At 42.1% G+C, this 20,858-nt stretch overlaps 1 protein-coding gene across 1 annotated transcript in view; it reads right to left on the bottom strand.

Moving 5' to 3' along the window:
* The window catches only part of pdzd8 (PDZ domain containing 8), an 85,556-nt gene extending 70,934 nt beyond the window's left edge, over window positions 1–14,622 (bottom strand). The window contains exon 1 of the mRNA XM_083923088.1: window positions 13,609–14,622. Within this exon, the coding sequence (XP_083779214.1) occupies window positions 13,609–14,495 (887 nt within the window). The 5' untranslated portion in view covers window positions 14,496–14,622. The remainder of the gene's footprint in view (window positions 1–13,608) is intronic.
* Between the last annotated feature and the right edge of the window lie 6,236 nt (window positions 14,623–20,858).

Below are 20,858 nucleotides of genomic sequence, written 5' to 3'. Positions count from 1 at the left end.
AAACACCGACTTGCACGCTAACAAAAGAAGATTGAGGCAATCCGCTACAGTGCGTTGAAAACACATGAAAACCATGATTCCTTTAACTCTTTTGTCATTATGCATTAAAGTATTTCTGATTCTGATTCTAGTGGTTTTTAACAAGGAGAAAGTCTCTAGGGATCGGTAAAGTCTCCGGATCAGTTCAGAAAAACGGAATGAAAAACTTGGAAAATGCTTCGATGGATGTTTATTCTTCAAGATCGCTGATTCGCTCATTTAGCTGTCAATTAAAAAAGGATTCTGCCTCAGACAGCTCATCCAATCATCATCTAGGAGCTGAGTGTATGGGCCAACCCACTGTCTCATAGACCCCCAGAGACGCTGAGCATTTTTTTAATAATTCTTTTTTGGTGACATAGAGCAATCGCCACTGGAACATACACAAACTTATGTTCATTCTAACAAACATGCAGTTTTTTCATTTTCCCCTTTAACCCTAACTTCACTGTCCTGCACCGTGCTGTGACTTCAAAACCGAGGGACGTACAGAACCGGGGCTTTAGTGCACCGTTACACCCCTATTAATCAGATATGAAAAACCTGTCCACCAGCTTGGAAAGGAGTGAACTGAGACAGTGTGGAATGTATCAGCACTGGATGCATTATTTGTGAAGAATGTAACCAGCAGGCTCGGTCTCAGTAAATGCTGGCCACACTGACTACTTGTGCTGGGTGTGGTAGATCTCTGGTGGAAAACTGGTTCCCTAAAGACAGCAGGCCCGAGTTGAAATAAAAACACGCATTGTAATGTATAAACATGATGCCTGAGAGCACACACCCGTCCTTTTCATTTTTGGACTCTACTGTTGTTGGCCTGAGGCTCCTGCTGTTCTAAATAGAGGACTTTGTTCAGACAAATCATCCACATTACTGATGAAACTGGGGTTACTGCATGTCCATACAAGTGCTCTGGTGGCCACATGACTGTGTATACACAGTCAGGGTTTTGTAAACATTACATTTTCCCACACATGGAGGGAGTGTTCTCACTCATCATCAGAGACAAACTCTTAGCTACCAAGCCTGTTTGTAGGCTGCCGACTGCACCTGTTCAACTGACTTTAGCAGTTTAGATAGCAAACTCGACTCTTCTGTTGTTGTTTTTTAAAGATTACTTTTTGGCCTTTCATGCCTTTGTTTTGATAGTACAGCTGGAGATTGACAGGAAATGGGGGGGGGGGGGGGGGCAACATGCAGCAAATGGCAACAGGTCGGAGTCAAACCCTGGGCCACTGCGACGAGGACTTTATGCCTCTGTATGCATGTGTTGCTTTAATCCCTGAGCCACTGGGTGCCCCAACTGTCCTGTTGTAATGCTGCATTCCTAAGCAACTTATCCCACCTGGAGTTTACGAGCTGCTCTTTTAAAGACGAAACATAGTAGGTAAACTGACAGCACCATCATTGTCATGGGTGTGACGAGACAATACACAATATTAAGTCCACGAGAACGAGACGAGACAAGATTTTAACACTAAAGTTTCCGTATTTTCTTTACAGGGGGGTTGATTTTAGCAGAGAGCTGTGGTGGTGCTGCGGGTGTCTTTGCATAGTACTTGTGTTAGCTCTGGTGTAGCCTACGGTACTCACGCAGGTAAAGTAACCAGCGTCTAAAAGGGACCCGCCCCCCACCTGTCAACATACAGCACTGCTCCTCAGAGAGCGAGACAATAAGGGCGCATTCCCACTGTCCATCCATACCGTTCCCCCTGCTTTAGGATACTTGTCCCCCCCCTCCCTCTCCCCCCGCGGGCCAGGCCCGTTTGTACTCACACTACCTGGGCCTCGCCGAATGCTTCTTGCTGCATATACGTCATCACGCCGTAACACGTCACACGCATTGCGTTACTTTGTTTACAAATCTTTCCATAGACCTCTGAGTCTTTGTACATCTTGTCCGACTGTTTTTTAATATTTTAATCCGACCAAATCTGCAGTAAACACTCCACCTCCGCATCACACCAACGTGAACCTTTCGCCATTGTTTTAAATGTCAGCGCATGGTCCGTCTTTTTTTTTTTCTATGTCCGAACAGGCGCACATAAAATGACGTCAGAACCGCCTTAGGCCTCGTGCTCGTGCTCCTACACATGCGCAAGCTCGTGCTTGTACAGATGCAAACGTGCTTTACAAAAGCCCACCTCCCCCAAACGCGCCGTGGCCGGCAAGCATGACAGTGATGGTGCTGTCACCTTGCACCTAGGAGCGGTACGGTTGCACTCACACTGGTCAAACGTGCTTGGGCATGGAACGGATGGACAGTGTAAGTGCGCCCTAAGTGTGAAGATGTGTTTTAAACATATGAGCCGTATCTACACTGACTGATCAGATCAGAGAAAGAAAAGAGACGGAGTGAGCCACTGTACTGGAGCTTGTTGCAGAAAGCAATCAGCTGTTACACAAACTCTGGTTAATTTTTTTTTTTTAACCTCTTAGTGTTTTAAAACTCTCTTTTTTCAGTGATAGAGAATTTAGGGCTGTCACACCCAAGGACGAAAAAGCCTAACACTTATTAGTGCTTAGAAAAAAGTGAAATATTTGAACAGTTGTGAGAGAGAGGCTTATCATGTGCACATCATGGGCTGCACAGGGGTCTTCTGTAACATGAGCTTTAAAGGGGTCCTTCACCTAAATAAAGTTGTCTGGTATTCAGTGACACATACAGTATATCAAGTTCCCCTTTTAGAAATGGATGAAGTAAATCACTGCCATTTACTAAAGTAGACACTTCACACACCATAGGACAATTTCGAGATTTGACTTGGAATTTGATTAGTCCTTGAGTTCAAGTGAAGTGAGAAGCATCTGTAACTTTTACTGTAATTGTTTAAAACTTATTGGAATAGGTCAAAGTCTTTGTCACTCTACTTTGGCAGCTACAGTGTCTATAGAAAGACACGATACCATTTGAAATAGCCATGTTTTTGTTTTACAGCCTAAAATGATAATGAATACAAATATTTTTTTCCAGTGTGACTTACACATTTTGCCTTACAACATTCATGTGAATTCTTTTTTTCTAAATTTCTGCAAAAATAATTTAAAAAAAATGAAAAACTAGAAGAGCAGTGTTGGAAAAGTGATGAGACATCAACTGTGGTGGTTTTGATTACTTCAGAATAAAATCAGCTGTTCCTTGAGGATTCCACTCCTAGTAGTGCATGGTAACACAAAGAATTCACCATGGTTGGAAAGATGCTTTCAAAAGAGCTCCACGATAAAGTTGTGGATAGGCACAAGTTAGGAGAAGGATCTAAAAAGATTCCAAAGGCTTTAACTCTCCCTCTGAGGACCGTTCAGAGTATTGTCCAGAAGTGGAAGGAATATGGATCCACCCAGACCTGGCCTAGATCGAGCCACCCCTCCAAACTGGAGGACCGAGCCAGGAAAAGATTGATCAGGGAAGCTACCAAGAGGCCCATGGTGACGTTGAAGGAGTTCCAAATCTAAATGGCAGAGGTTGGTCGATCTGTGCATGTGACAACAATTTCACAAGCTCTACATGTTTGGCAGGCTGGAGAGAAAGAGGCCTCTTCTGTAAAAATGTCACAGTGAGTCTCATAAAAAACATAATGAAGATTCTGATGCCATGTGAATAAAGGTTTTATGGTCAGATGAGACCAAATTTGAACTTTTTGGTCTGAACTCCAGAAGCTATGTTTGGCAGAAACCGAACACAGCACACCACCCAAAACACAGCATCCCTACAGTCATGTTATATAGAAATACAACGACCCAAAACACACCTCCATAAAAACAACACAGTGGCTAAAGGACAGGAAGGTGAATGTCCTAGAGTGGCCCAGTAAGAGGCCTGACCTGAATCCTACAGAACATCTGTGGATGGACTTGAAGAGTGCAGTCCATCACCGCTCACCACTGAATATGACTGAACTCCAACAGTTCTGCAGGAAGAATGGGGAAATATTTCCAATCTAGGTGCACAAAGCTGGTAGAGACAGATCTAAACAGACTGATGGCTGTAATTAAAGCAAAAGGTGCCCCCACAAAGGATTAAATCTGGGGAGTCATCACTTTTCCAACCCTAGAGTGTCCAGGTCTTAACTCACATCAGTGTCCCACTAGGTTCAAGAGTTTGCTTGAACACTCAGCAGCAGTCAGCACTGAGGGCAAATGTCAGCCGACTACTGAGAAAAAGAGAGCTATTGTTACTTTGCCTAACACAGAAACAAAAATCAAAAAAACATTAAACTCATCTCACAATCCAACAGCTTTTTAAAAAAACTGGGGGCAGCCTCATATCTAAAGTGATCGACCTTGTATGTTAAGAAGAAAAAGATGGTGCTAGCATCAATGGTATGCCTACAACAAATATACTGTGTTGGGTGATCAAGAGATGCAGTCGGACTGTTTGAAGAGTATGACTGATTTACAACCCTTTTTTCCAAAACAGACTTTGGGACGCTGCGTAAAATGTAAAAAAGGAACAGAATGTGATGATTTGAAAAACAGTGAAACTCCATAGCAAATTGAAATAGCACAAAGACAAATATTGAAACTGAGAAATGTCATTGATTTTTAAAAATGATTTGCCCACTTGGAATTTCATGCCAGCAACACGTTTCAAAAAAGTTGAGACAGTGTCAACAAAATACTGGAAAAGTTGTGAAATATTAAACGAAAAAAGGTGGTGGAACATTCCAGTTAATGAGGTTAACTGGCAACAGGTTAGTAACATGATTGGGTTAAAAAAAAGTATTTCTGAAGTAAAGATGTGGAGGGACACACCACACTGGGAAAGACTGCTCTGATATGAGGTCAGATATTTGCGGACACTACGGTTAATCCGTCCATTAGGGGGGTGGGTTCATCAAAATGAACATTCTGTTTAACCGCGGATGGGTTGCAGGTGGGTTAAACAAAAAAAAATTTAGGACAATCTTAATTCCATTCCATAAATGTAACAGAGAGCAGAGGTGCTGTCCACTGTTACAACGGCTTCATTTTTTCACGGGGCAAATGTGTCCCCATTAAGAGAGCCCCTGTGTGCACATTTACACACCAGGAATAGCAGCTTCATTGATCATTTCATAAGCTTAGTGTTTACTTCGGCTTTCTCTGTCAAGTTTAGCGATTTTACACGGATTCTCCACAGAGCGGACCTCCATTCATAACAGAGTGTTCACATGAAAAAGATGTATTTAGCTTCTCTCATGCCACTAATGCAGGGAGCCCTCCACAAAACAGACCTACGGTGCTCTGCGGAACAGAAAACACTCGTACTGGGGCCGATAGAGGATGTTGAACTGTCTGCAGGTCTCTAAAGCGAAGAAAATATGTAATTTGGGTGGGTGAAGAGTGGATTACACGCGGATTAGGATGGTGTCAGAGCAGATCCATGCATCTCCAGTCCAAGACAATGCATGAATAATCATGGCTACGCGACCAATACTGTTCACAGATGGGTGAACTGGGACTCAGTTGCCTGCTTATCTGTTAAGAGTTAATGATCGGTTAAGGGTTAGCGATCAGTCAGGAAAAAAAGTCAAAATTCCCCTAATAGAAAGCTCCTGAGAAGTGTTTTTTTATCATCAAATTATATTATTTAAGTAGGTTTGTCACAAAATAATGCATTAAGTTGGTGCTGAGAAAAAGTGGGAGTATTGTCACTACGTACAAACTGAACTGAATGAAACTGAGGACAGCCGGCCCACCTTAGCAGTCAGACCAGTGGGCCTCAGCTGAAGTTGTTGGTAGCTTGGGGGCTAACTTCCTGCACTTTAACCTGAAGGTAGCAGCAAACATCAGCGGAACTCGTCTTGGCTCTTGAGGACTTGAAGCATTCATTCACCAACAATAAAAACTGTACATGCACTGCACTACTACATTCACAATGATATTGCTAACTAAGTAAGGTGATACTCTAACACAAACTATAGTTGGGGAAACCCTAGCCAAGGAAAGCTTTAAACAGCTTTTTAATTTATTCCTTTACTTGTATCACTTATTAACCAATGCTAAGTGAAACAACTTTTGAAATGAGTAGCCCCTAGGCGATCTATAACGCTAGAACATGCTCAAGTTGTTTCCCAGGCTCCTCTGCTCTCCACCTCCTCTAACCTTGTGCAAATGCAGCTTCTGGATGAGTACAAAACTAAATCAGGGAGCTAGAATAATGGCTGGGGCAAAGTGAGACCATCACAGATTTGGCTTTTAACATAGTATTCCCCACAGCTGGAATCTACATGGGTGCTGTAATGCCTGGATTACCTCAAGTGGGCCGAGGTCCCAGCCCTCCCCTCCACATAACTACCATCTGTGCCACTCAGCAAATCCCAGGGTCCAGCACTCATTCTCTGAGGCTGCTCTTCATTACATCATCCCATCACGCTCACTCACTCTGCAGGAGTGTGGGTGATGCACACTCACATGTTTGGAGTTCTTCTGTTTGCAGCAGAACTCCCCCAGACAACTCAAAGTAGGGCTGTATGGCATGGTTTAAAACTGATATCACGCAATATTGATTCATCTTTAAATTTATATCTAAATGCTTATGAATTACTGTATAATTACTGTACTGAAGTACAAGCTTGAGGTTCTTGTTTTTGACTTGAGTTTTTTCTTTTTTATGCTACTTTATACTTCTACACCACTACAATTCAGAGGGAAATATTCTACTTCGTACTCCACTACATGTATCTGATTACTTGGAGATCTTCTACCAGTCGGTTGTTGCCAGCTCCATTTTCTTTGCTGCTGTGTGTTGGGGAGGCAGCATCAGAGCCACCAACAGACTTGATAAAATCATCCAGAAGGCTGGCTCTGTACTTGGTCACAGGCTGGAGTCTTTTGAGTCCGTGGTGGAGAGGAGAACGCTGAACAAACTGTTTGCCATCATAGACAATGATCAGCTCCCTCTCATCACACAGTGGTCAGACAGAGGAGCACCTTCTCACACAGGCTGCTCCAGCTCCACTGTCCAAGGGACAGATAAAGGAAATCTTTCCTGCCACATGCATCACACTGTACAATAACAGTTCAACTGTTCACAACAATACAATCAAAAGCACCTTATGTTTTTCTCATAATCTGTCCATGGCTCCTTACATTATTATATGTCTACATTTGCACTACAATGAGTCCGCTTATTCATACATTTTATTTTTTAGGTATCTTTTATATTGTATTTTTATACTGTTTTGATGTGTCTGTGTAATGCTGCTGTTACACTGCAATTTCCCAGCTTGGGATCAATAAAGTATTTCTATTCTATTAAGTTACTTTACTAATTTAGATTTTTGCTTCACACTGATATACACTCATTCCTTGTTAAACAGGCTGTTTTCACAGAATCATTAAACCTGTTTAAGGCCTGGGACAAAAGAACATTCTACTCTGTATGTTTAGGTCATATCTCCATGACAACACTGACGGGGGGATTTTTTTTTAACCAGGCTAGTTTTCATCTTATTGGAGGTTAAAGTTTAGGAATAATTAGGGGTGTGTCCTCTTGAGTGACAGCTAGCCTCTAGCCCTCACTTCTACCTCATCTGGACCTGGACTGTGGTCATTTGTGTAGGTTTAGACTGCCTGCAGACATCATGATCAGTCGTCCATTGACCTGAATATTAAGTAGCCATGTGGAACACACAATCTCACAGTTGATAAGATGCCTATATTAAATAATTAAGTGTATTTTCGGTGCGCTATGTGGTCAGTATAATGTAATGTGATAGTACCGGCCAGAAATCCAAACACCTTTCACCCCCGCTCACACTGTTCACGGCCCTATTCTAACCAGAACTGATCCACTTCAAAGTCCCCAACAGACTCCCACTGGGCTAAAATCACCACTTTACATTAATAAGCATTACAAGCTGCAAAACATGTCAGCCAGCTCATTTGGGCCGTCTGTCTGCAAGCTTCACTAAATATCTGTGGTGCGTTCAAACGCTGTGCTGAGTGTGAACACACCCAACCGGTGCAGAGCGACGCGGTTTCCTACAAAAACCCATGTTTCACCCATATTTCATGCTCATAATGTCACAGGAAAAAAAATCGCTCAAAAAAATGTTCATAAGAACAATAGAATTCATAATTCAAATGTAGTATAAAAAGTTTTCAAATGTGAAGATTGACTGAACAAAATGTGTAAGTATCATAAACGTGAGTCACAGATCTTATTTTCTGACATAATCCCTTTTGGATTATGTGAACCAGGGCAATGCTAAACTTCCAGGTTTTACCGTCAGCCCTGGCACACTTACTGCTCATAAATAATAAGGGTGGAAATAATAATAATAATAATAATAATAATAATAATTATAATAATAATAACATAAACAGTGAGTGCTATTTTGTAGGGAACTGTTTTGGTTCTTGGGCTGTGGGTGACACAGTTGTATGAATAAGAAAGGTGGACCTGGTTACGTGCACATAATGTTAGTTCAGTATTCAGTGGCTGGGCACATCATGCACGTGTTACTTGAAGAGCATGCACGTTTCGGCTCTCGTGTACGCGCATGTACCGCCTGCCCGCCTCAGCCCAAATTTTGGCCAGAAAAAACCCTGATCATTATTATTTTGTTTACAGAATCGTTGGAAGCCAAAATCAGAGTTGAAAGAAAAAATTGCTCCATCGCCCAGCCCTAGATTAATCTGTAAACTCACTGGAATAACAAACCAACAACACAAGTTTCCACTTAGTTTGACTTTCTGTCACAAACACTTTCTACTTCCCTTTTTCTTTCTCCTTCTGTTTCTTTCACTTCTTTAAAAAAATTCACACTGCTGCAAAATGTGTTCTAAAACCTAATCTACCAAGTTTGTGTTTTACTCTGATACATGCAATTTATTTTATAAACTACAAAATGTGGCCTAATGCGTTTCTATTAACCGTCAAAATGTGACTTTAGGACCAGTCTGTCTTTGGGTGCACTCACACTGTCCTTCTGGCCGGGGCCAAAACCGTTTTTTCAGCTAAAGCCTAGTACCTTTAAGCAGTGTGAGTGCACCCGTTCCGCGCATAACTGCGGCCAGCGGGCCGTGGACGGCTTTAGCGGAGCCGTTTGCACATGTACGAGCACGAGCGTGCGCACATGTACGAGCACGAGCCCTACGGCAGTAGCGTTATGTCCGCCTGTTCGGACATGTAAATAGAAGGACGGAACATGCGCGGACATTTAACAACAACAACAATGGCGGTGAAAGGTACACGTTGGTGTGATGCGGAGGTGGAGTGTTTACTGCAGATTTGGTCAGATGAAAATATTCAAAAACAGTCGACAAGACGCACAAAAACTCCGAGGTCTGTGGAAAGATTTGTAAACAAAGCCACACACACGCGATCAATGCGTGTGACGTGTTACGGCGTGATGGCGTATGGACAGCAAGAAGCATTGGCCGGCCCTGGCAGTGTGAGTACAAACGGGGCTGGGGCGCAGGGGGAGAGGGAGGGGGGACAAGTACCCTAAAGCCCGGGTCGCGGTGCGGAAGGACAGTGTGAGTACGCCCTTACACAGCATGTGGCCCGCACAGGGAGTCATAAAAAACCTGGCAACATCCCAATCTGACAGTGTTTTAAAGGAACTTAGACCTGTGGAAAATAAACCGTATATGACTAAAATAATCTTAACTAAAGCTCTGTTTAGAAACTTTCAACTGCATCACAGTCTTCAGGATCTATATCTGCTGATGAAGACTGAGAGAAAGTTCAAAGTTCTGGGGGAAAAACAATCAATAAGCGGACCTTGACTTAAGAGCATTTCTTTGGTAAGAATGAACTTTCTATCCCAATTTTTCAAAGACAACATGGACACATGGGGCCCGTCCACATGGAGACGAGTTCTCCTGTAACCGCACAACTTTAGTCTGGTTTAGTCGACCATCCACACATAGTCAGCATTATCGGAGCCTGAAAACAGAATCTTTTGAAACCAGGTCCCAGAGTGGGAAGATTTGAAACGTTTTCTGGACGGTGAAAGCTCAGACTTTGTTAAAGGATGGTGTCATCGCCCCACCTCCGACCTCTGACCCCACGGCGTTGCATAACAACAACAGTGCTGCTGCGTGAGAGGAGAGAGACGGACCCATAGACTGTTTACTGAACTGGACTCTGAGCCACATGCATGGGAATGAATTTCTCCTTTTTTTTTCTCCTTTTTCTCCTTTTTCCCTGATGCTCTGAATAAGGAGCTAAACTGCTCTCTAGTCTCTTTTTATAAATAAAGGTCTAAGAAGGTGTGAAAGTCTCTAAATGTAGTGAGACAGTGCCCGCCTGCGAGTGCTTTGGGACGGGGAAGGGGCTCCCAGCAGCACCCTCTGCTCGTTGAGGACACTAACTGCAGAGTGATTGGTGCATCAGAGTCCAAAACCAGAAACAGTCGACAGAGTTTGAGTTTGAGTCAAGGCCGTGTGGACGGAATACTTTTTAAGAAGGACGGAGAAAAAACAGTCATTTACGATAGTCCACTGACAATGTGAAAATAGAACTGCTATCTCATTTCCATGACGACTGGGCAAACTTGTGAGCTGGGGAAGATTGTTGTGATACAGTTGAAAGGTACTAGTGGAGCCTGCGATGAGATCGTTTTGTCAAGAAAGATCATGTTAGGATCATGTGCTGACACCATTGACCAGGTCATTACCCTCATGAAACAGAAAACCCATGGACACAGTTGAAGGGCCCCGTTGTGTGGGATTTGCTGCGTCAACCTTACTAACTAGCTGTACCAATATAGTCACACACTTAATGCCTAAAAGCCCCTGCATGCCATGTAGACTCAAAAACTTCTGCACTTTGAACATGATAAAACACCAGAGTCTAAATGGAAACGAAGGAGCTCTCCACTGGTGGAAACATAGAATGGTGGGGGAGGCGGAAGCACTGGGGACAGTTCAGGAAATAAAGGATGAAGTCGCAAATCAGTCTTTTTTTTCATTCACATTAGGCAGTGGTTTATGCTTTAATGTCATCCACCATTGTTCTGACTATTTAGGCTGCTCTCTCTGGATGAACTACCAGTGGAATAAAGGGGTGAAATTTGCAATGTGTTTCTTCAAGTTGTACTCCCTAAGATTTTTATCTGTTTAATTGTCTGTTAAGTTCCTATCTATCAAAGTGAGTTAAAACAATGGTGACTGATCATTAGGGGTGGAACGGTTTTAAGAAAAAAAACGGGCCCGTTCGGGACGCATGTCATGGTTCGGTACACGTGTGTACCATTCGGTTTATGAGGTGCAACGTAGCATAAGCCTTCATGACCGCTGTCCTCTCTCGTATCCATCTCAGCGCTACGTCTCAGTGCAACAAATCCTGTCGCGCTGGGAGACTTGCTCCACGCGCGCCCTGTAGGCACACGGCCACAACGCTACGCACGCTCCCACTACGCACGTTCCCGCTGCGCATGCTCTCGCTACGCTCTTCTTCGTGGGTTTCTGAATCCTCTTGGCAACAGCCCGCTAAGCTCCGCTCTGTTTGTTCCTTTCTGTCTGGTTAAATCTGTGGTTAAATAACCACATCGTCTCTTTCTACTCTGAAAAAAGAAAGGTTGGCACAGAAAACAAGCCTGAATTTACTCTGCAGCCATATTTGAGTGGAAAGAGGACAAGTAGAGAAGGCATTTTCAGAAAAATCATGCTACTCTGCATTTATGTTACGTTCATTTGTGTCAGTCCAGTTTCTGATGAATAAACTAATGTTTCATATGTACTATTAAGCCTGGTAAAGTAACTAGTTACTGAAGTAATCAGGTAAATGTAGTGCAGTAAAAAGTAGAATATTTCCACTGATTTGTAGAGGAGTAGAAGAATAAAGTAAATAAAATACTCAAGTAAAGGACAAGAGCCTCAAACTTTACTTTAGTCCAATAATTGAGTGAAAACCTCTTGTTCACAGGTTTGTTCATTTAACAAGGATTGTTTTTGACAAGCTTGTTGCACTTTGAGGTCATGACTAATATTAACATTGATTAAATAAAGACAATATATGCACTCCTATGTCGCTGTATTGTTTTACAATATCCATTAATGCGATGTTCATGTTTTTACGGCCCCTGATGTAGCCTTTATTCAGTCAGTTCAGTGATTGCCGTTTGTGCCTATTTTAGTGAAAGAAAACCTATTTTCTTCATTTTTTTTTAAAGATTTGATAATGTATAAGTGTTTATATTCTTACCTAGAAGGCAAACAAATGTTTACCTTTTTGCCAACTAAATATATAAACGCGTAAATGCAGCAATGTATTGAAACTGTTGCACAATAATTTCCCTCAGGATAAATAAAGCTTCTTGAATCTTGAATGTGTCTCCTACTGTTTCAAAAGTTCACTTCACTTTCATTTAAGATTGTTACAGTAATCCCTAAACAAGCTGCCTCATTATTTCAGTTTTTGCATGATTGCATGACATGCCCTTAAGAATATCTGATAAATAAAATAATCTAATTATTAGGATATAGATCTGATACATGGTATTTTTAGAATCTAAAAGAAATAGAAAAAACAACCGAACCGAAAAACCTTGACCCCAAAACCGTGATATGAACCGAACAGTGGATTTTGTGAAACGTTCCACCCCTACTGATCATATGACCCACTAATAAAAGCACTTGTTGCGGAGTATTCAAATATCTGTCTGTGGAGACATTCCCTCTCTAGATGGAAATAGGTCTCCATGTTAGTGACTCTGCTGAAAGACGTTGGTTTGTCAGCAGAGTCACTAACATGGAGACCTATTTCCACCTATTTCCAGGTGGAGCTCGCCAAACTTCCAACTTCTGAGTCAGGAATAGGAATGTGTGTGTGTGTGTGTGTGTGTGTGTGTGTGTGTGTGTGTGTGTGTGTGTGTGTGTGTGTGTGTATGTGTGTGTATGTGTGTGTGTGTATTTGTGTGTGTATTTGTGTGTGTGTGTATTTCAGAGGGGACCATATAGGGGACAGACTGGAAGTAGAGAGGTGAAAGTGTTTCCATAAATTTTACAAGAGAGCACAAATTTTAAACATTCATAGTGACCATGAACGTGACAAGATGGTGGCTCTGAAAGAACAGGCTCACCTGCAGTTACGTCTCACTGCCACAGAGGACACTGGAAGCACGGGGTCTCAAATCTTATGGATTCTGACTCATCTCATTTCCAAAAATGTAATCTATTGAAGCCCACTGTGGCACTCAACACACATTTAGCTGTGTGTTTCAGAGGGAGGCCAATTCTATAATCCTGTCAGGTGGGGAAATGCTATTAAATGATTATGTTGTTATTGGTGCTACCGGTGGCATGGTATTGTATAGTTCAGGTAGTCAATTTTGACGGTCTTTAACACATGAAATAAGTAGTTACTTCATATTTAGTGACATTTAGTGGTCTGTTTGGATATCTTGAATCTTCTCTCCAAACACGTTGCCCATTTCTTTTGCATGCCAACACAGTGCAGTCAACTTTAGCGTAAACACCATAAGTATGCTGCAGAGTTGGGGTATATCAAAACTTAGACTGTTTGGATGTTCAAACAGAGAACAGCTTTCATCAGTATGGAGAGTAGTTTGGTGTGCAGCTGCTTCAGGAGCTGATGGGCAGCTGGGTTGGTGTGTGATAGTGTAAAGAGCCTACCTGATCTTGTAGTTGGGTAAGGTGTGTTTCTTCTTGATGACCCGTTTCAGCTGGTTGACTATGATGGAGGTGAGCTGAGGCAGCGGCCTTCCTTCGAACTGGGACTTCACCTCGAAATCCACCAACGGGTCCTCGAGGAAGGAGAAGGACCAATGGGAGAAGGGCACGCGCGTGAACTGCAGCCTCAGCCTGCCCACCACGCGCCTCATCTTCACGAACAGGTAGGCAGACTTTCCAAACACCAGCTCGACGTCAATGGCGAGGTGGAAGCCGCCATTGTACTCGATGTCCACCTCGAAGTTGAGCTCCTCGGGCATGCCGTCCTCGTTCAGGGGCACCGGTTTCATCAGTTTGGCCGTTTTAAAGACGGGCAGAGAGTGGCCCAGAGAGATGTCCCGGAGACTGAGCCCCTCCAGCAGCCGACCCGCGGTCTTGGTCTGGAGCAGCTCCTCGAACTCCACCTTGATCTTTTTGGTGAGCCAGTGTCTCACGACAGGGGTGTCTCGGAGCTCTCTGAATAGAAACAGGAATACGGCGTTTAGGAAATTGCACGTTTCGGGTCTGGCCGCATCCCCGGGCTCGCTCTGAGAAGGCGGTGGCGGCTGTTGTTTGGGGCTGCCGCCGGTGACAGCCGCTTCCTGCTGCCTCGCTGAGGCGGCCTCTTGCTGTTTGGATGCAGCAGACACGGTGCTGTCCTGCTGCTGCTGCTGGCCTGGTTCGGCATGTTGGGTATTAAAGTAATCCTTCAGCGCGTTATCAGGCACTACTTTGACATACTGCACTGTCCTGCTTATGGGCTCGGGGCTTCTCCGGTATATCAACAAAAACTGTAATATCAGCGTAACGACTGCTCCGGAGAACGCGGAAATCAATATCAAGTAAATCATTTCGAGCAGCGGTCGTCTGTAGGACCCAGAGTTTTCATAATCAAAGGTTTCGCCGTGTTAACAAAGCAAGTTCCACCTGGTCGCTCTCAAAGCTGCCATATCATCTGCTTCTTTCCTGAGCTGCGGGCGCTGCTCCTGATTGGACAAACGGAGGACGGCGCTGTGCGTAATGACGGAGGCAGAATGTTTCGATGCGTTCAAGGCATGTCGGATTTACCACTTCCGACTAGAAATCAGAATCAGAAATACTCTAATAATTCCCGGGGGGTATTTAAAACCTGTTTGAGAATACCTTTTTTTTTTTTAATTGAACAATTTATATGTGCAAAAATACAAGGTATAAAATAACCAGCACATTGGGGTAATAATTCATAAATTAATCGAAGATAGAGTACAAATAAAACAGACAATTAAATAAATAATACGAACTAAAATAGATAAATAAATTTAAAAAATAGATAGGGGCTCCAGACAAAAACTTTTCATAAGGATTCAGTAAGGTATTACTGTTTTGTTATTTAACAAAATCTGAGATCTAAGCACTGAGCTCAGTTCCAGGAGGAGAGGATTTTTTTAAATTGTAGTTTGTAAATAAAGATTGAATGATTCAAGATTCAACTTCACTCCCAAACTTGTAAGATATATCACAATAAAAAACACATGTGACATTGTTTCTGTATTAATTTGACAGCAAGGGCACGAATCATCAATAATATCTATAAACGTAGCAATAATACTACTAACTGGATGTATGTTAGTTTGAGTTGACCTTATCCAGCAGGATATGTTACCTGTTGCCGTGGCGAAAAGTATTGTTACCACAAGCGACTAATACTGCAGCAGATTCTGCCCAATTTTGTCAGTAAATAAATGGAAATAGAAGGCACCTTGCTTGGAAGCAGTTTTTGTTGAAGCTTCCGTTTTTTTATTTGATGACATTTTAATCATTTATATTCATGTTCAATGACATCTCCCTCTATTATTACATATAAAGTTATTCCATTTTAACAAGAAATGTTTCCTCATTATCTAACCACATAAAATGACCTCAGTAAACTTCCTTGGTATTTTGTATTACTAATGGATGACCTTTAAACCAGAAATGTTTGTCAGCATACAAACATACATATAAACCTGGCTCATTAAAAAGTCTTTTACAAAACTTCCATGAAGCAAAGGCCTCATGCCTCAGTGTTAGCTGTGACGGGAATTACAATTAACATGTTTTTAGTTTTAAAACACTGGACAAAACTCATTCTTTACCTCCTTGTGATGCAGGAGCTTTATTTATCTTTGCATGCAATGTACAGCCCTGTATATGTTGTGGAGATACTTCCCTTTATCCTGTGATACTATTGTGACTAAAATTTATAATTGTGACTCAAAGCACAGGACAAGTCGCCCTTGTGTTCTGTAAATGTCATGCCAGCTGGGCTGTTTGCATTTAAACTCTACAAAACCGACCTTGGGGGCACTCTTAGAGACAGGAGCCATTTGTGCAGGCATTTTGAAGAGGGCTGTCCTTGCAAGGAAATGATTTGGAATAAACTCACATGGAGAAAGCCCATCCTATTGTTTCTTCATCTTTCTTGATTGACCCTTTTTGACTAATTTTCCCACAACAGAGCCTTCATGATGAAAGTGTCAAGTGAAAACATGTCAAGTACATGGTATGTATATACAGCAAATTCTCATATTGTAGAACCTTGGAAAAAAAACAGTTTTCGATGGATTGATGGATAAAGCGATCAGTTGTTCCAGCTCTAAAAAAAGGGTTCAACATAAATGAACAAAATATAATATGAGTATCCTTTCAAGCAAACAATTAAAGTTTAGCACTTTAAATACTTTAATTTTTCCTCAATTTGTGGTCAACCTTATAGTCATGGAAAAATATCATAACATGTACTCATTAACCCCTTTTTCATACAGACCTTCAGTAACTGTTTGCTTTAAGTAAGTTGTAGGAACAATTATTAGTCTGGAGTGCTTGTGAATCATTCACAATTTTTAAATGCCGTAAAATAAATAAAAGTAAAGGTCTCAAAACTAATTAAGATTTGCAATATTCTAAATAAAGTTTTTTCAAAAAAGTTATTACGTTAGTTATGAAAAGAAGATCATGTAAAATAGCCTAAATCAGTGATTCACAAAGTGTGCCTCTGGTGGGCTGTGTAGGCACTGCAGCTGGGCCAAGGGACGTCATTTAAAATAAAAAATAAAAAGTTTCAGTTTTCTTATAAAGTTTAACATTATCATAAAATGTTCTTGATTAAATATTTACATTTCAAAAAGTACCAGAACTAATAAAACAAAGCCATACAATTTCAAATGTGTGTAATATTCCTCATTTATAGGACCTATTTTTGATCTGAAACGTATCTTACTTCATGTTCGAGAAATCGAAATTGGCTGAACCTCATCGTTGGCAGGAAAAACTTTGGTTCAAATGGAGAGATGGCAAAAGGAAAGCTGATAATGGAGAATCAGCTTCAAGGAGTGGACAAAATGGACACTGTTTATTAAATAAAAAGTATATCAGGATACACTTCATCTTTGTCTTCTGTCTTCATCAGCGTTATGATTAATAGTTTGAGTGGGCCGCAGAAGATTTTCATTTTAAAATTGGGTTGCAGCGTTCTGAAGTTTGGGAAGCCCTGGCCTCAATGTGTGGGATTTGGCTAGCACAGTGGTGATTGCTCTAAGACTGCAAGGGAAGCTCAGCTTCCCCCGGCTTCTGCATGATGATTGGATGAGCTGTCTGAGGTGGAATCCTTTTTTGATTGACAGTTAAATGAGCGAATCAGCGATCTTGAAGGATGAACATCCACAGGAGCATTTCCCAAGTTTTACATACCGTTGTTCTGAACTGATCCGGAGACTTTACCGATCCCCAGAGACTTTGTCTTTGTTAAAAACGACTAGTGTTGTGATTGGAGACTCTGTTCTGTCACTCTGTGGCTTCTTTCCCAATGAGCAGCGGCAGCTGCAGAGCTTCTCCCCAGTCACGATCACTCCCACTCACAGGCGGTCACACCTCCTACCACCACGCGGTAGCCTGGCGCAGCAGCTCCAGCTGGGCCAAGGCCGTTTAAGCAGCCTAGCTCTGCTGCCATTGAGAGGACACTGGTCAAGTCCCTGGAAAAGACGCCTAGTTGGCATGACAAGGTCATTTTTTTGAAAAGGAACGAAGGGTAGAATTTAAATATAAATATACAGACACATTTATGATATAGGCGGGAAAAATGAGCTTCCCCTCCTTCAAAGACCTGCAGCCGCCACTGGTTCAGAGATATATTTTTGGGGAATTGTTGAATTGTCGGTTGGTATAATTGGTGTAGGCCGGAGAAAGGCTGTGCTCAAAATATTAATATGACGATATATTGTGACGCACTTACTTGCTGATATGCGTATTGATACAGACGTTGCTGTATCTTTACAGCAGCAAATGCAGTGATGGCATTTTGTAAAAAGAAACTGTCATTCAGTGCACAGTACTGCCAGCAGGAGGCAGCCAAGGCCAATCCACATTACTAAACAGTGCATATCAAAACAAACATTCATTCAAGCATGTTAAGTTTATTATATTTAATTAGCATCTATTAATAAATCTATTATTAGAAACAGGATATTTGATTAAGGGTCCAAGCCTGAGAGCGCTAGGCGCCACCCCATTCAAGCAGAAGCGTGGCTCCAAGTACCAGCGTTGCTGGAAACCTATTGTTTTCACAAATATTTTTATTAGGGGTCCAAGCCTATGGGGCCACGCAATGCAAGCAGCAAAGGTGGCTCTTTAATCAATCATTGTAAATCCCAAATTTAGATTTCTTACATCTACATGTTCACTAGGTGCTGAATGTTGTGTTACTGCTCACGCCCATTTCCTGCCTAATATTCATTCATTCATTCATCTTCAACCGCTTGTCCCTGTTGGGGTCGCGGGGGCTGGAGCCGATCCCAGCTGACATCGGGCGTGGGGCGGAGTACACCCTGGATAGGATGGCAGTCTGTCGCAGGGCACATAGAGACGCACAGAGACAGACAACCATTTACACCTACGGGCGATTTAGAGACATCAATTAACCTAACATGTGCATGTCTTTGGACTGTGGGAGGAAACCGGAGAACCAGGAGAAAACCGAGGCAGACACGGGGAGAACATGCAAACTCAGTGCTAACCACTACACCACCGTGGTGGCAAATTTGATGTCAGTCGGCCATTAGTTGGCGCTGATACACAAAATTGAAAAATACTCAATATTCAAAACCTGCTTTTTCAAACTCCTCCTAGGCCGAGAGTCCTATCAACATGAAATTTTACATAATCTTTCTACCCCTACGATCAAATGTTATCACAAGAATTTTCATAATCAAAACAATGTTGAAGTTATAGATGAAAGCCTTCTTGTATGTTGCAGGAAAAATTGGATGGGCTGCGTTACTTTGCAATAATTTCTCAGATTAACACAAAACTGCCGCACCGAGGGCCCCCACAAAATCTGAGGTCAGTCGGTCACAAGCTGTTATGCAAAATGGAGTAATGCGTGCATTATGTGAACAAATGCAAAATCTTCTTTTTTAAATACTAACACTTTCTTTTTCAGACTACTCAAGCTGTCTGTGCTGTACTCAAGCTGTGACTTGCGTCGTGCCTGTGGACCTGCAGGTCCAAATTGAATATGTATAATGTCATTGTGTTGTAGACAATATCCACCCTCAGTCTGAAGTTATGGCAGACTCCAAATAAGCTTTTAGCTCAGGGGGCTTTTTCCCAGCTCTGTCTGGGGGAGGCCCACTCTCAGACTGTGAAAACCCCTGATAACAGAAGAGCACAGTCAGACTTCTACTATGATTGTTGATTTTATAAATACGGGCCCAGGCTAGGCCCTTACTTCTCTAAAGGTATTACGGAGAACTGTAATCATTGTGTATGTAAGCAGAGTGACCATGGCACGTCCTATCATGTGCTACACCTTTGTGGTAACCTCTGTCAGGCCTGTTGTGACTGCTTAACTCAGTCACAAATATGGAGTTTTTATTTACAGGTACCTGTGCAAAATTGGTTACTCTCTCAAAGACAATATGAAACCTTTCAGGAAAGCAAGAACTTTGTGACATTTCTATTTATATATCTTTTATCATCCCCTGGAACTCCCTCTTGTGAAGACAAAGAAGCTGCCATGGCATGAACGGACCTGCCTGAAACCCTGGATAAAAGTCTAGGAATGACCAAAAGTGACCTGAATGTCGCAATTTCATTTCAATACATTCAGTTATTTGTCAACTTAAAACATATGGCCTAAGTTTGTTGACCACTGCGGCCTGCTTTACACTCTGGATTAAAGTGGCATGGCTGAAACGTCTGCATTGTCACTTGAGAGAGTTCTGCTACCAGCTATTCACTTGAGGAGACTGTGACCGATGGTGTCAGTGGGCACTGACATGGCGGAGTATGCCTCTGCCCAGCTTGCTGTCAGATCGTTAGCAGCTAACCTATCAGGTACCCTCAAGTTTTTCTATTTAGTCCACTTTCATACTCTCTGTGGACCTCCGCTGCGCCGACCTTTCCGATCTGCACACTCTGCCCACACTGCCATACTGCCATGACACAGAGCTGGATTTAAATCTGCAAATATTTCTTTTAATGAAGAGTTGTAAAGTTAAATAATTGTCTGACATTCATGTTTATAAGAGTTACAGATTTTGGGCCATAGACTGGCCATGCATTATGGTAGAGTCAATGCATACGAAGGTAGGCGTAACCAACATTCATAAGCAATCTCAAAGGGATTTTCATTTTGGTCCCATAAAAGTACTCTGATGAGCTATTTTCTCTGTAAGACTGTGATCTCAACATATTCTGCATATGAATTTAGAATCTGTAGGCAACTGCACAAGATTTGGGTGTCATTGGCCATCATGCCATCTTCTGTTGTCTAATAACAATTTATCCTTTTATAAGATTTTTGCTTTTATTAGTCTGCATTCATATGCAAATGTATGTTTACACAGACGCCGTATCGCAATGCTATCTCTTTTCTCATTTGTCGAGTTGTTAATCAGACCATAAACAATGGAAGAGTAAGTCTTGGCCCGGATATCCACTGGTTAGACCGGAAAGCCCGAAATATCAGCTGTTGCGCCCAGAGTCTAAATTGTCAACAGATAGCTGATGGGTTACGGGAAAGGTAATGATGAGGACTAATGCTGTGACATAACTAGTTGGCTTACTTTTTAAAGTGTAACTCCGGCGTAAAATTATCCCATGGTCTTTTTGGCAATTAGATACATCAAATAAGCCATCGAGACAGTTTTTTTTTGGGTGTAAAAAATATTAACGGAGAAATCCAGGAGAGTCGCTAA

Source organism: Echiichthys vipera (genome assembly GCF_963691815.1).
Source record: "Echiichthys vipera genome assembly, chromosome: 11".
NCBI classification, from domain to species: domain Eukaryota; kingdom Metazoa; phylum Chordata; class Actinopteri; order Perciformes; family Trachinidae; genus Echiichthys; species Echiichthys vipera.
This window is presented reverse-complemented; position numbering and strand designations above follow the sequence as displayed.